Source organism: Anastrepha ludens, chromosome 2 (genome assembly GCF_028408465.1).
Source record: "Anastrepha ludens isolate Willacy chromosome 2, idAnaLude1.1, whole genome shotgun sequence".
In the NCBI taxonomy this organism is placed as follows: domain Eukaryota; kingdom Metazoa; phylum Arthropoda; class Insecta; order Diptera; family Tephritidae; genus Anastrepha; species Anastrepha ludens.
Genome location: NC_071498.1, coordinates 125,930,136 through 125,945,912, shown reverse-complemented (window position 1 = coordinate 125,945,912; position 15,777 = coordinate 125,930,136). Strand labels below are relative to the sequence as shown.

At 37.3% G+C, this 15,777-nt stretch overlaps 3 protein-coding genes across 6 annotated transcripts in view; 2 read left to right on the top strand and 1 right to left on the bottom strand.

Moving 5' to 3' along the window:
• Nucleotides 1–5,101: 5,101 nt before the first annotated feature.
• On the top strand, nucleotides 5,102–6,743 carry LOC128855273 (probable galactose-1-phosphate uridylyltransferase). The gene is made up of 4 exons (XM_054090024.1): nucleotides 5,102–5,331; nucleotides 5,386–5,555; nucleotides 5,622–5,827; nucleotides 5,903–6,743. Exons 1-4 carry the CDS (start codon nucleotides 5,313–5,315, stop codon nucleotides 6,555–6,557), a joined length of 1,050 nt encoding a protein of 349 aa, XP_053945999.1. The 5' UTR covers nucleotides 5,102–5,312; the 3' UTR covers nucleotides 6,558–6,743.
• Nucleotides 6,744–6,806: 63 nt separating this feature from the next.
• Nucleotides 6,807–8,166, bottom strand: LOC128855274 (COMM domain-containing protein 5). The gene is made up of 3 exons (XM_054090025.1): nucleotides 7,760–8,166; nucleotides 7,557–7,700; nucleotides 6,807–7,488 (listed from the first exon to the last, which is right to left on the bottom strand). The coding sequence occupies exons 1-3, from the start codon at nucleotides 8,062–8,064 to the stop codon at nucleotides 7,311–7,313; spliced, it is 627 nt and encodes a 208-aa protein (XP_053946000.1). The 5' UTR covers nucleotides 8,065–8,166; the 3' UTR covers nucleotides 6,807–7,310.
• Nucleotides 8,167–12,939: 4,773 nt separating this feature from the next.
• Nucleotides 12,940–15,777, top strand: part of LOC128855272 (fasciclin-1) — a 95,362-nt gene continuing 92,524 nt past the window's right edge. For 3 of the 4 annotated variants that reach the window (XM_054090022.1, XM_054090023.1, XM_054090020.1), the window contains exon 1: nucleotides 12,940–13,050. The gene's annotated coding sequence lies outside the window, so the exon portion shown is untranslated. The remainder of the gene's footprint in view (nucleotides 13,051–15,777) is intronic. The other variant, XM_054090021.1, reaches the window with a different exon arrangement.

The following is a 15,777-nucleotide window of genomic DNA, read 5'->3' as shown; positions in this document are numbered from 1 at the left end:
ACCTATGCTTCACAGCCGCTGGTGAGAACCGGTCTTATTATAGTTTTTGTACAACTCACGAGCTAATGAATATAATATCACGAAATTTTAACAGCTGTCTTTGTAAAGTTAGTACTAATTGGAAAGAGGTGAATACAATAAAACTCGTGCCATCTCTGTGTTAGGTCCGGGAATTTTCAGCCCAAGTGTTAGCATGGTTACTTATTAGACAATCAAAATAGACCGCTCTGGCCTCGATACACTATTTTGACCCATCTAAAAGCTTTTTGAAAGAGAGTTTCAGGTCATTGACCAGAATGTTCTTCAGAATGGCGGTACAAGCCTTTTCGATGAGCTCTACGCTCAGACGCAAAACGTTTTCCTTTCATGTCCAAATGCAAATTTCCGAATAGGTAGAAGTCACAGGGAGCCATATCAGGCGAATACGGTGAGTGATTGATGGTTCAAATGCGATTTCTAGTCAAAAAATCAGTCACAAGAGTGGATCGATGAGATGATGCATTATCATGCAATAAGCGCCAGCTTCCTCCTTCGCGGTATTCAGGGCGAAATCGACGAATGCAATGCAACACACGCTTCAAAACGCCAAGATAGAAAATTGTATTGACAGTTTGGCCCATTGGCACGAACTGCTTGTAGACAATTGCCTTGAAATCCTAAAAAGAAATGAGTTTCGACTACTCCAAACGCGATTTTTTAGGTGGTGGCTCGTCTGATGCCTTCCATTCTGCACTTTGACGATTAGTTTCCGGTTCATGAAGGAAATACCACGTTTCATCACCAGTTACAATGTTTTAAAGGAAGTACTCGTCTTTTCTCACCTCTTTAATGAAGTCTTTCGAAAGTTGAGATGAAGAAGAGATGTTTTGGAGATATTCAACTCCGATTCCATACATTTCAACGAGGTTTTCGGTTCACTTTTGTTAAATTTAACAATACTTTCGATGGAGTTTTCGGTGATTACTGATTTTGGGCAGCTCCATGAATGGTATCTTCATTGTCATTCATGTCCTTACAACCATCTCTGAAACGTATAAGCTACTCATGAACTCTGGCACGAGATAGACAATCATCGCCATGAACTTTTTTCATTAATTCAAATCTTTCGGTAAACGTTTTACGTTGTTAAAACAAAATTTGATATTAGCTCTTAGTTCGAAACTCATTTTTGTAAGGATGACACAAATATACATAACATACAAACGTCCAACGCCCTAACTCAACGCCATCAAAAACATTTTTATGACGCCAGTCTTGTTTATTTTGGACTTCACCTTGTATTAAGACACCTATCAAAGTTCTTATATCCTGTCTGTTGAGTTTTACCAGGCATTTTTGACGGACCACTGTTGTGTTTCGGCCATGTCAATTTGCTTGATTCACTAAACACCTCTCCACAATTTATCACTTTCGCCGGGGAACTGCCAAAAAGGTATTACCTCACGACGAGGCTTAGCTCAGAAACTCCTAATTATTGTTGACGCCTACGAAACCCTGCGCGTTTTAGATCATTATGAATATTTGTCACATGTCTACAATATTGTATCCATTTAAGATTTTAAAGGTTTCGGGAGCATAGCGTGGGCATTGGAACAAGACGTGATCAACATATTTTTTCTTCTCCGTGTGGATTGGGCAGTTTGGTGAACTGTTATGGTAAAATCTAAGGATGTGTTTTCTAAATACACCGTACCCTGAGAGGAGTTGAGTTAGGTTGCAATTTGTTCCCACATGGATCTTTTCTAGCCCGCCATAAAGAAGGGTATTAACTCTCATTTACGCTTAGGTGACCGGTGCGACTGGTCTTGCCGGCGGGCGATCAAACGACGCCTTCCTTCTGCTGCGATTTCTTTACCCTTGGCTCTATCGCCGTGTTCCGATAACCTCATTGTCTACATTTATTTGCCAAAATGTTAAGCGGGAGTAGTCCTGCAATGGCGAAGAAAGCGTCATCGGAAATTGTACGGAAGATACTCCACAAAGCCAATAGATGGATAGCTTTCTTGAATAGCTGTTTATGTTCAATTTATCAGCCCAGATCGTTGCCGCGAGTAAAATGACTGAGCTGACAACCGTACTACATATATACTTATAGTATTCTCTTGCTGTGGCTAGGGCCACCGTTGTGGCTCTCACCGTTGTGTGAACCTTATTGTTTTATGGGAAGTGGGCGATATCCGTATAAATAATTCAAATATCAATAATCTTTTAATAAGATTAAAAGCAATTTGTGTGGTATCCCAATTTTGTTGAGATTGATAAATCCACTAACTTCGCAAATAAATCAAGGGTCTTTCAAAAGTGACTTCTAGATGTTAGTAATGCATAATTCCTAGAATGTACCTTTACCTTTTGCTATCTTTGACATTTGTCAAGTAGACAGATGTACAATTTTACACGATAGAACAACGCGTTAAAATTATGGAAACTTGTTATGGAAATGATCGATCTTTAAGAACAACAAATCGCAAAATTCGTAGTTTTTTTGGTGACAATAATCAACCGAATAAGTAGACAATTCGACGTTTGGTGAACAAATTTCAAGAAACTGGTTCTGACGAGGATTTGAAAAATGACATTCTGGTGAAAATATTACTGCTGTACTGCAAAGCTACCTGAACAACCCTTCAACATTGATATCTCGACGTCATCGATTCTCAACAATTAGGCATTCATGAATCGACTGTTTGGCGGATTTTATGTTACTTGTAGAAGTGCAGCTCTGTGGACATTTAACTAATGCAATTTTTCATATATGATTTTTAACTGTCTCCATTTGCTTTTACACAAGACCTCAAATGATAAGGCCTTTCAGCTTTGCAGCACGCGAGGTTTCCAAGGCTATTGACGTCGCTGCTCGAACCAAAGATTGTTTGAGCCTCTTCAAATTTCTATCAGGTCTTCGGCAGGCCATGCTCTCCACCACATTGTGATCTTCACCACGCCTTTTAAGACTACCTCCTGGTACACTTTTGCCCTGGTCTTAGCCCTTTTTCCGCAGAAATGAAAAGAAGTAACGCCTTTACAAGGCACTCCCCACCAAACCATTACGGAGGCTGAATGGTGACCACGCTGAGCACTTGAAACAACATTTTTTATGTCTTTAGAGGTTTAAGCATAGATTTTGTTGTTTTGCTTATTAAAAACATCTTCAACAGTGAACATTTTCTCATCCGTTGACCATGTGCCACTGAAGAAGTTGCTTGCATCTGTCGAACCTAATTTTCTTCAAGCGCGTTGTCAAAAGATGACCAGTTGATCGACGGAAAGCTTTCATCTGGAGATCATCTCTAATTAATCTTGACATGGATCTGATCGTTACATTCATTTCTCTGGACAAGATTTTCTGCTTTCAAATAGGATTTCTGTGAATTCTTTCTCGGACGGCCTTTATGGCTGCACTGGTTCGAACCTCGCGAGGTTGACCATTTCTTTCTCTATTTGTCTTTTCAGACGTTTAGGAGAAACGATTGATCGTACGGTAAACAAACCTTATCGAAATATTAAGTTTTTTCACTTAAATCTCACTAGCACTTTTATCACACTTTTGTATTGCAATCACTGCAATGCGATTTTCCTTAGCCCCCCACTCCATTGTTAATGGTCTAGAAATTTCCAAAAATCGATTCTTTGTTTTTTCGATATCTCAAAAGTTTAGTATCTTAAGAATATACTGTGCGGGAGTTCCCAAGAGAAGCTATACTTCTAGCCCATTAATTAGGTAGAGAGCGGTCCGCGCGCTCCTGTATCTCACACTTTAAACTCATTTATCTCGAAATTACTTTTCTCAGCCTGTTGTTGTCACAAAAAGAAAATAAATAATAATCGTCTGATATTTTAATATGTTGCTCAAAACATCAATGGCTATCGCCCGTATTAGAATCATATTATTATTTTAATTATTTCGTATTTTTTATTAAAACAATGTAGAAAACCGATTTTTAGAGTGTCAATTTCAAAACCGCGCCATTTTGTCAAATTTTTATTTTTATTCTAGTACGGGACATAGCTACAGTCATACTGATTAATAATTTTTTGGTTTTTGTGTTTCAGATAAATAAAACTAAAGTGGGCAACACCGTTCAGGTAAAATTTTTCGGGAGGGTCAACTTCAGCGCCATGTTTAAATTAATAAAATGTAAAAGAAGTTAAATAATCCCAAAAAATTTAAATATCGTTTTTAATTTTTTGTATCGTTAAAAAAATTCCTGAAAATACCCATAAGGGGTTAGGGGAAGTCAGAATTAAAAAAAAAAATTGATTTTTTTTGCATTTTCTTAAAGTATAATATTATATTATATCTTAAAAATATTGTGTGAAAATTTGAAGTGAATCCGACAAATACTTTTCGAGTTGTTCAACAATTAACAAGGGGCACTCGGGCACCACGGAGCAGATAGATTTTAGATGAATCTTGATCACCGCAAGGGACTTCTGGAGAAACGGGCTTCACACAATTAACGATAACTTTTACAATTATACATTTTTGTTTTTTTTTTGAAATTTTGCTAAAGTCAAATGAAAACATAATGTATTAGTGCTATGTTTTTATTTTTGTTAAATAAAGCAATTCACTCGCAAAAACAAATTATTGAAAATCATAATTTTTTCGGGCCTCTGACTAACCCTAACCCTTAACAAGCGAATTTTGCCACGAAACTGAGTATAATTTATGAGTAGACAACGCGTACGAACAAAAGCAAAAATAGCGGAACTGTTTTCTGCGAATTGGTTCTCGCCGTATGCATTGCAAAATTTGTCACAGAACTTATGCCAGGACTAAGTATATTTGTATTTTTTTCTTTGTATATTTAAATTTAAAAAATGTTTCGCATCCTTTAAGTGCGGTAAAGTTAGCGAGATTTCCCAAACAACACTGTAATTACTGTTAAAATCGTTAATGGGCATCGTGCTTAATGGGCATTGCAAAGAAATTCACTGCACCTTTCTCCCATAATTTCGAAACACTTCACTTTTTTTGCTACACTTCGCCCAAACATGTAGATACGGCAACACTGACATGTAAATAACATAGTCGCATATTTACTTATATGTATATACATATATATATAATACATGTTTGTTGCAAGCTCTTTAACTGATAAGACAAAAAAGCAGAGAATAACAAAATTGTATTTATTTATACTCAATGGCACTTGACTTTGTGTTTCTGGCAAGCGAGTGATCGGTTGATGTGTTGTAAAGTGTGCATTTTAGTCTCTAATAAATGCTCAACGCAGGCGTTTAGGCGATCAGTTCGGTTTGTTATAGTCTAAGGTGCTTAAGGTGATTAAATCATATTTGCAATAAAAATGCAATTCGTTGCTTCTGGTAAGCTTTTGCTACTTTATCAATTGTGCAAATTCTGATATCAATTACGTATAGAGCATCCACATCGCCGCCTGAATCCCTTGACTGGCCATTGGGTGTTGGTGAGTCCACATCGTATGCTACGACCATGGACGGGACAGCAGGAAGCGCCACAGAAAAGTAATATACCCGACTTTGATCCCACAAACCCGCTAAGTCCAGGCGTAGCACGACCAAATGGGACTGTAAGTTATGGAATTAGCTCTATTTTACTTTTCTCTTAAATCAATTTTTTGCTGTTGTCGATACAGGTGAATCCAGTATACACAGGAACTTTTGTTTTTACAAATGACTTTCCGGCTTTAATGGAGAACAACCCGGTGCCTCCGCCCTCTGATGATCCCCTTTTTCAGGTGACAGAAGCACGAGGCACTTGTCGGGTTATGTGTTTTCACCCGAAATCAAATGTTACACTGCCACAGATGAGTGCTGCGGAAATACGAGCCGTCATAGATGAGTGCGCACTTTTTCATACATTCCAATTGTGCACATATACATTTAATAATGCATGAGTATATTCTTATCGATACAGGTGGATCAAGCAGTTCAATGAACTCAGTAAAAAATTTCTTTGGGTGCAGGTATTTGAAAACAAGGGCGCCGCAATGGGCTGTTCGAATCCTCACCCCCACTGCCAAATATGGTGTTGTTCATTTCTGCCATCTGAGCCTCAAATAAAAGACGAACGCTTACGCAGCTACTATAGCAAGAACGGTAGGCCATTGCTAGCCGATTATGTAAAGCGAGAGTTGGAGCGTAGAGAGCGTATTGTCGTGGAGAATCAGGATTGGCTAGTTGTGGTGCCATTTTGGGCCGCATGGCCATTTGAGACTATGCTTATATCACGCAACGATAATAAGCGCATCAGCGATGTGACAGAAGCGCAGCGAGATAATTTGGCAAAAGTTATCAAGGAATTAACCATCAAATATGATAACCTATTTCAGTGTTCGTTCCCTTATTCGATGGGTTGGCATGGGGCGCCGACTGGTGAGACCAGTAACGCAGACATATCGCATTGGACACTACATGCTCTTTACTACCCACCATTATTGCGCTCCGCTACGGTACGCAAATTTATGGTCGGATTTGAATTGCTCAACGAAGCGCAACGTGATTTGACACCTGAACAGGCAGCTCAACGTTTACGTGAAATCAACGGTGAACGTCATTATACAGAGAACTAAATAAAATAAAATATCTACAGTTGCTCCTAAGCGAGAAGTGCGATTAATTTTTAGATAACAAAATTTTATATTTATATTTATACATAAAGAGGCAGCAGGGTCGACGCTACTGGAGCGTAGTAGTAAAATACTACAACAACAACAATAACCCAGACATTAAAATATAAATCTGGCAAAGCGCTTAGGGAAAATGTTTTATCCTGTTACAATAGCAAAAATAAAAAGAATTTGTAATAATAAAAATTGGTGTTTCATTTGCTAGTACAATGAATATTTATTGTTACATACATAGAAAGCACATATGCACATCAAAATGTTTGTATAATGTAAATTTAATTTAACCTACTACATATCTAAAAGTCTATCTTAGTTATGAATATACATACATATGTACTTTTGAAAACATTATACGCACAACTCGGTTTTTGTATTACTAATCACGCTTACATCAATTGTTATAACAATTAATGTCCAAAAATTTACGTTTTAATAATCTCACATCGAACAGTGTAATTAACAAAGCTACATCAAATACATTGGTAAATAACGCAACAAACACCAGGTAAATATAATACTTTTTGATTGGCCAACCCATATCAAAGCAAAGTAAGTTGTTTAAATAGATATACCATATAGTTATAGAGTGGTTCCAATATATCGTCTGTGTTGCAGCACTACCGTACAGTAAAGGACAAATGCGCATAGATATAAGTTGCAATTTTCCAATTTGAAAAGAAAACCATTTACACTGCTTTAAAATTTCTTCATAACAGCGCGACTTTCCAATGCTTGCATTTCACTCAAAAGCAGTGCCACATTATAGCGCAGTTGATGGAACATAGAAAGTGGGAATTCTAAAGTGCGGTAGCAGCCGTCTGGCAATTGAAAGTGTAGTATGATGGTCGGTGCATTAATACTGCCATTGCAGGTGCTGCGGAAATAATGAAAAAGTGATCAATTGTACTACAGCCTACGAACTTGATAAGTATTTATGCTCACCCCTCGCCCAGTGATATATTAATGCGCCATTGCAAGTTTTTCGGTTTTGAACGTGACGTCTTGGCCTCAATGAAATTCTTTGTTAGTGAGGCACGATGATTATACAACACTTTGCTCAAGTCCTCAACGCATTCTTCAGTAAATCTGCAAATTTCAGCGGTAAGGTAAAGGAAATGACAATAAAAATTGCTTCAAGTACTCACCGCAGTTCCTTAAGGCAGTCTCGCAGTTCATGATCCTTAACAATACCTTTTGGTGTACGCAAAAATATTTGCATAATTTGTAGCACAGCCGCGAATAGTTCACAAAAGTTGTCTGGAATATCATGGCCGGAATGTGTGAGTTTAGTTAACTCTAAATCTAGTTCTTCGGGTGAACACTTCGAACTCTCAAGATAATGAACAGAAACCTTGATGAGAACCCGCAGTACCGGTTTCGTTAGTTGTGGCAAATATTTAACGTAGGGACGAACGGAGCGCACCATCGTGTACCTGAAGTTTGAGGACATTTTTGCCGGACGTGTAGCTTTTAATAAAATAATTAAATTTCTGCAGATTTTGTTTCTTTTGTATTGTCTACGAAGCAGCTGTTGGCTGAGGGCTGCCAGATCTATTATTCCTATGTTTATTTTTAAATTACATTCCCATTAGTGCAGACATGAACCATCCAGTAAAGGCGTCAACACAACCAAATATATTTGTACAACCTGCCATGTCGTGCCGTAGCGTGGCTTATGGTGCGCACACTGACCAATGAGTCTTAGTCCCTTACCGCAGCTGGTAGAGAACACAAAATTGAGCAAAACTTATTCCGTAGAAAAGAACTGCGTGTTTTTAGTTAAATATTTGCACAATACATCGGTTTGTGTGTGCTTGTGTTTGGATGTATCGACACAATATTTGAATTGATATTTTTACATACACACTTTTTCATACATCCGCGTTATCAATGACAATTTTTCTTTCATTGTTTAATGAACCAAAGCCTAAAACCACCAAATGAAAATAGTTCATTTATCTATAATTAACATTATCCAACATTGTTTTTATGTTATTTCTATTAAAATTATAATTTTTCTAAGCTTATTTTGTAAATGAGATCGAAATCTACCGTTTGGCAAAACTGTGTAGTGAGAGAACAATCAGCTGACACAATTATACGGAAATTTCCAAAATCCTACGATAAAATCTACGAATCTACATCTAAATGGCGGCTTCTAAAAAAATCGATTTTTGACCACAATTTCGGCCTTAAATTGTTTATAAAAAAACATTTAGCGTTTTACAATTTGAAACTAATCGGTTTCGCCGTTTTCGAGTAATGTTCGTCACCGACTTTGAAAACACCATTTTGAGAAAAACGCATTTAAAGTTTGAAAATCACTTTACATAAGATAGGGACGCCTTTTCAATTTTGCGTGTAACTTCGAAAATATTCACCGGAACGATATTAAATTTTCTGTGTATTCTTAAATATATATAAATTAAGAAATATATATAAAAAAAATATTTTTTTTTAATTCTAACTGTACATAACCCCTTAAATGACAAAATGTCCGTTTAAAGATGTTTTTTTCTGGAATATGGTAAGGACTCGAATGTATTTAGGAATGGACATCTACTATTAAATATATCGGTTGCCTTATGTGGTAAGGTACTTAAAGTCAAATAAGTATTTAGAGCACATGAAAACGCAAGCAACTATTTTTGAACTGTATGAAAATTCTTAATATGACTTATACCTGCATTTTCATCGTTATTAAGTTGATTAATAAGTTTAAATAATCTTAGTAGATTTAACGGGTTACATACGTCCAGAATTAAAAAAAAAATCGATTTTTTGTTTTTTCGATGTGTCGAGAAGAGTCATACTGATTAATAATTTTTTTGGTTTTTGTGTTTCAGATAAATAGAAGAGCCAAAATGGACAACACCGTTCAAGTCCAATTTTTCGGGAGGGTCAACTTCAGCGCCATTTTTTAAACTATTAAAATTAAAAATAAAATTTTTATTTTTTCATTTTTGTATGTAAAAGAAATTAAATAAAAATCTAACAATTTTAAATATCGCTTTTCCTTTTTTTTTGTAAAAAAATTTTTGAAATTTCCCTAAATTTTCGGGCTTTAGACCACGGCCCCCCCTTAAAGTACCAGAGGTGCCTAAAAAAGCTGTTCTTTGGACCTTACCCACGATTTTAGCATAACTCGCCTTTTGAGCAGATGGCCGCCTTATAAGTATTCTATATATTGAGATTGGCCTAACTACAGAAGTATAGAGCCAATGTGTAACACGAGGTGTTAACGAGATCAGAATTCAATACCGACTACTTTTTTGCAAGTATATAATGCAACTTTGACCTTGTTTACTCGTTCCTCAATATTAGGTTTCCACTTGAGTTTGTAATTTAATATGAGTCCTAAGTACTTGACATTCTCCTTCAAAGGAATCTCCCCGCCTTTAAAAACCAGCGGGGAGATTATAGGAAGCCTATGTTTCTGTTGGCGGCCGCCGTAGCGAATTGGTTGGTGCGTGACTACCATTCGGAATTCAGAGAGAACATAAGTTCGAATCTCCGTGAAACACCAAAATGAAGAAAAAGGCAGGCAATGGCAATCCTCTGAGTGTATTTCTGTCATGAAAAAACTCCTCATAAAAATATCTGCTGTTCGGAGTCGGCTTGAAACTGTAGGCCCCTCCATTTGTGGAATAATAGCAAGACGCACGCCACAATTAGGAGGAGGAGCTCGACCAAACACCGAATATAAATATGTATAGATATATGTTTGTGTTGTGAGGAGAATTAATTCAGTTTGTGCGCTCTATTGTTACAATTAATATTATTTTGATGAAAAAAGCAGCAATAATAAAAACGGTTTTACACTAAATAAACAGTCAGAGTTTTCAATGAGATTTTGGCATAAAGACTTCTCGATTTCATTTCATTTCTATAGCGCGAGGTAAGGACCTTATCGAGTCTCTCCACAAAACTATTAACACTTCTGTATATGATTTTCACAATTTTTTGTGATGTGCGTTCGCCTAATTACTCATGAGAAATGTGACCCCTCAAACAGCAATGATGACTCGCTCCCAGTACTTTATCCATCACTTCTTTATTCGGTGTTTGGCCAAGCTACTCTGTGCTTCTTGATCCTAACCTATAGAGGGTCCTACAGTTTTAGGTAGCCTCGAATGGGAAGCTTTTTCATGGCAAAAGTTCACGTAGACTCCAAAACCCAGTTGGATGTGATAGCCGCTTCTGCCTCTGACTACCACTATTTTAGTCCACTCAACAAAGGCGCATGACACTTAAAACTTCGGGGCAACATCTATTTTCCCTATTTTTTATGGTTGAGAGGCAGTGGCAAGGGTGAATATGTTACTGTTAATAAAGGAATATTATGTTACGGAATCCATGTATGGTATGTACTATTTGGTGTTTGTATACTTATGTATATATATGGGGCATTCTTTCTCAACGGGAGACCCCTATCCATCCAAAAATGTTTTTGACCTAGCGAGTTCTAATAGGGCTTAAAATTTAGCTATTTTTATCTACTTTTCAATACAGAGTGGCCAAAAACGAAATTCAAGATGGCTCATTTAATATGGCTAAAAATGTAATCAAAATTCATTAAATTCATTCTAATAACCTATGCCAAAAAAATTCATTTCAACGGAAAGACTTGTACGAGGTCTCAAAATTTAGCTAATAAAGTTTACTTTAAAATACAAAATGAAAAATTTAAAAATCCAAGATGACGGCCACAACATCCGCCATTTTGAATTAAAAAAAAAAACAACACCAGATTTGTAATCAGTGACTCCATAAACCCCTGAGTAACGAGTTTCATGCGAATTCATGAGTTTTTTCAAAAATCCGTCCGACATATTGGATCCGCCATTTTGAAATTTGGAAATCTAACACCAGATTTGTAATCAGCGACCCAAAAAACCCCCGAGTAATAAATTTTAAGTGGATTTGAGTAGTTTTATAAATTTAGCCGCCATGTTGTGGCCGCCATCTTGGATTTTTAAATTTTTCATTTTGTATTTTAAAGTAAACTTTATTAGCTAAATTTTGAGACCTCGTACAACTCTTTCCGTTGAAATGAATTTTTTTGGCATAGGTTATTAGAATGAATTTAATGAATTTTGATTACATTTTTAGCCATATTAAATGAGCCATCTTGAATTTCGTTTTTGGCCACTCTGCATTGAAAAGTAGATAAAAAGAGCTAAATTTTAAGCCCTATTAGAACTCTCTAGGTCAAAAACATTTTTGGATGGATAGGGGTCTCCCGTTGAGAAAGAATGCCCCATATATATTACATATTTATAGTATGTATTTAAATTAAGAAAAATATCGTTAACTTTGAAAGCACGGAGAAGTGCAAGTCTCCGGCCATTTACTTTCTTTACATAAAAGCTGTTAATTCAAAAATAAAAATTGGGTGTGACCTGCACTTTTACTACTTACATATACTTATATATATACATATGTACATAGGCAAATACATAAGTCTATGCACACTTTCACTTTATTCACTCTCTTACAAGTGATCTCATCTTGTTGTTGCTGTTGCACAAACCCTTTAAGAGTGAACTAAAATATCGTTGTTGGTTTTTTTTTGTCCACCATCCGTTACCTATGAAAAATTACACCAAATCGCATTCGCTGGTGCTTAACGTGCCAAGTTCAATATCATTTATACAATTGAACGACGAGGGCATTTAATTTACGTACTTAATGTTTTAGCATACAATTGTTTGTGCACACACACACACACCCACACACCCATAGATGTTTATGTTTGAATACTTATTTATGCGAGAAGTAGTTATTTTTAGGCAGAAATATCGCCATAATATCTTGATCAAGTGCAACATATTTGCTAACATTGCAATATCTCCCCCATTTTCCCCATTTTTTATGTATGGCTCTCACAACATTATTTCACTTAGAGAGCAATGCTCTTGGATATCCAACTCACACACATCCGTTGTTTTTAATGCCTCACCGTCATTGCATTTCGAATTTTACTCACAATGCGGTTCTCAGAGTTGGCTAAGCAGTGAGATATGTCCAAACGGTATACATAGCCAGAGCCATTAATGTGGCTTTGACCATGGTGTGCTGCTGGCGCTGGTAAGCATTCAACCATCCAAACAACACCACTTGCCGTTGCTACCAGTGGCTGTTGTGGCTGTTGATGTGGCTTTGCTCTTGCTGCCATGCCACAGCCACAGTTTGCGAGTGTGCGCGTGACGCCGTTGCTTTTGTTATTCAATTCAATTCAAAAGTACTATAATATATTCGACAGATACGATACTGCATGCGTTGTACACTACTACTCAGCTTGTCAGCTCGCCTCACCAAACGGTCTCAGTCAGTTCTTGGTGAACCGTTGTGCTGGTCGTGCCGTTGTTGCTGCCGTTGTTTAAACTCTCTTTACTGCCATAAAACTTGTTCCGTGTGTTTATTCTTGTTGTTGGTGCGTTTTAGTACAGGTTTAGCCTTAGCCTCGACTTGAGGGTGTGCTTCAAAGTGTCAGTGTGTTAGTAAATATACAAAGCAGTGTGTGAATGTGTGTGTATGTTCCCATGTTAGGCAGTCTGTTAACGTACCGGATAATTGAAAATCTCCGAAAAAACGGTCGCCACCGTCACCAATCATAACATCTGAGCTTCTGCCACACTTAGATGACTCTTTCATATTACTCAGTTATTGATTTTCATTTGGTGGCTACCTATGTCGGTGGGGCTGCAACTGTTGGGACTTACGTTTTAAATAAATTTAAAATACAGCTGCCAAAAAAAGAAACACTTGCGCACGTTAAAGCTTTAAGTCAATGCTTAGGAAAAAATTTACAAGTCATAACAGACAAAGATGAATTAACGAATGCCAAGCTTCGAAGTGCGGTTTCAATGTGAAAAAATTATTGTGGCAAAGCGAGGTTGTGTGGCAACCGAGTGTGAACATTTGAAGAATGTGCTACTTTTTTTCGAACTCAAAATACACGTCAACCAATGTGGCTGCTGCAGCAGAAAAGCAATTGCCCTGTACGAGCGCACGTACATATGTGAATATGTTTGCACAAATGTACAAAAGCACATAAGGCAATAATGAAAACATCAGCAATAAGTTGAGTATCGGCTAGCAGCAGTCGAAAGAAGTTGTATTCGTAGTGCAGCGCGTGGAAATCAGCAGCGAAATTGCTCGCCGAACCAACCCCAACACCAAAGCCAGCAACAATTGCGTAACTGTTTTTGTTAGCCTTAGTAAAGGCGCTGGTCGTGTAATATTTATTCAAGTTTCTTTTTCGAATTCTTAGCACAAACAATTTTATGCAATTTAAGGAAATTAGTGAACCACTTCACGAAACAGCAGGGGCTGACAAACCCTTGCAAAAGGTTGGCTGCGTGCTACATTCGCTCTCTCTGCCCCACATGCCTGCATGTGCGAAATTATCGTACGATATGTAAATATGTATGTGTGTGTATGTTTGTGCATATACAAAATATACAAGGATATGCGCCTATGACGTTAGTGACATAACGTTGTAATTGCAGAATGGAAATGAAAAACAGGGAATCCTTGAATATTCTATAAAGGGCTATAAGGGATGCGTGCATGCACTCAAGGGCACTATGAAATTAAAATAAGGCAAGAGGAGCATGCAAAATCACAAGGAAAACGTGAAGGAGAAGGAGGTCAGGCAGATATCCCTTTTATTGTTTGTCTTGCTGCACGCGTCCATGGCCAATTGGCGGAGATAGCAGGAAACTGTTATTCTGCTCGGTGGTTGAACTACTTTATTGACGTTGGGGTGCCTTGAAGTTTTCGTGGCATTTCTGCACGCAAATGTCCTATCTCCTTATCTTTTCTCAATCCTTAATGGCTTTACGCACTTCACTTGCTCTTGTGATTGAGTAAACGTCAGTCAGTGAAAGAAAATATTGCCAGCACTCGTGAGTGCATTGGCTATGTACCACCCAGCGAGTGAAATTGGGCGACCATTCGCATCGCCATCACTGCTACTCTTTATCGCTTCCGTTGCGAGCAATTTAAGACCACCAACAGACGCTCTACCCTACCCTTCAAAAGCAGACAGTTCAGCGGACAGTGTGCACCTACGATATAAGTTTGTGGCAAAAAATAAAAATAAAAAACTGGGTTAAGCATTTTCATTTACTATGGGAATGACTGTGAAGTTAGAAAGCGAGATTAGTTTTATGTTATGCGAAGGCTTACATGGGCTGTCGTGTAGGTTTTTGTTAGAGATTGGTAGCGGGATGCCCAGAACTACGCTTAGATCAGCATTTGACTTATTTGACACTCCGTTGGACACCTTTTTTAAGACTTTCGGTTGCGCCCCCGTGTCTCTGGCCTTTTTATCGTCCTTTTCGAGGATCCTTTTTAAAAGGTTATAGAATAGAAAGCTACTTGGAAGCTATAATACAAATATGTTAAATTTAATTCATAAATGTGTTAAAAATGAAAAGGCCAGTCTGGCCAGACCCGGGTGCCCAACTGAAATATATTACTCGGACATATATATTATAGAAAGCCGAATAGCATTCCTCGCAGCTCTATATGGTACTTTAGAGAAAAAAACTTACGCTTGCACGTATTTATATTACTTTTCAATTTTACTAAAAAAAAGGTGTCGCAATGGGCCATTGAAACCCTCACTCTTCTGTGAATAGCTTCTATTAAATAATGTTTGTTGTTTTTATTTTTTAATAACTCGCAAAGAGATAACTTATGATAGACAAGAAGATGATTACCCTCCACTCAACAATGCTATTTTGTACATGGATGGTACAAAGCTTGGTTTTCGATTCGACATCTTCTTTCGAGGTCACAGACTCGATTTTAAACCTGCAGAATTAATTAACAAAAGGGTAACCGTAAGGTACAAAGCTCCCCACATTCGGTTTAAGGGACATATGCGAGGTGGCGCAAAATTAATCACCCTATCGGAAGTTTTATAATTTTTGCTGATTGCGTCGTACGTCAATTATACTTGACACTTGTGAACTGGGCAGCTGCTGTAAATAAAAAACAAATAATGGAGTGTGTAAAGGTTAAAACAAAGATTTCCATCTCTCGTTTCATCATTTTGTTTCAATAAAAAAGTTATTCAAAAATGACTAAACAGAAATGGATGATTCATTTTGGGTCATCTTGTATAAAAAGGAAACATAAATTCGATTGA

Excerpts from the sequence above, each read along its gene's own strand:
- LOC128855274 (XM_054090025.1), bottom strand. The coding sequence starts at position 8,064 with ATGTCCTCAAACTTCAGGTACACGATGGTGCGCTCCGTTCGTCCCTAC. Across the intron at positions 7,701-7,759 it reads GACTGCCTTAAGGAACTGCG|ATTTACTGAAGAATGCGTTG; the intron begins GTGAGTACTTGA and ends TGAAATTTGCAG. Across the intron at positions 7,489-7,556 it reads AATATATCACTGGGCGAGGG|CACCTGCAATGGCAGTATTA; the intron begins GTGAGCATAAAT and ends TTATTTCCGCAG.
- LOC128855273 (XM_054090024.1), top strand. Across the intron at positions 5,556-5,621 it reads TAGCACGACCAAATGGGACT|GTGAATCCAGTATACACAGG; the intron begins GTAAGTTATGGA and ends TTGTCGATACAG. Across the intron at positions 5,828-5,902 it reads ATACGAGCCGTCATAGATGA|GTGGATCAAGCAGTTCAATG; the intron begins GTGCGCACTTTT and ends TTATCGATACAG.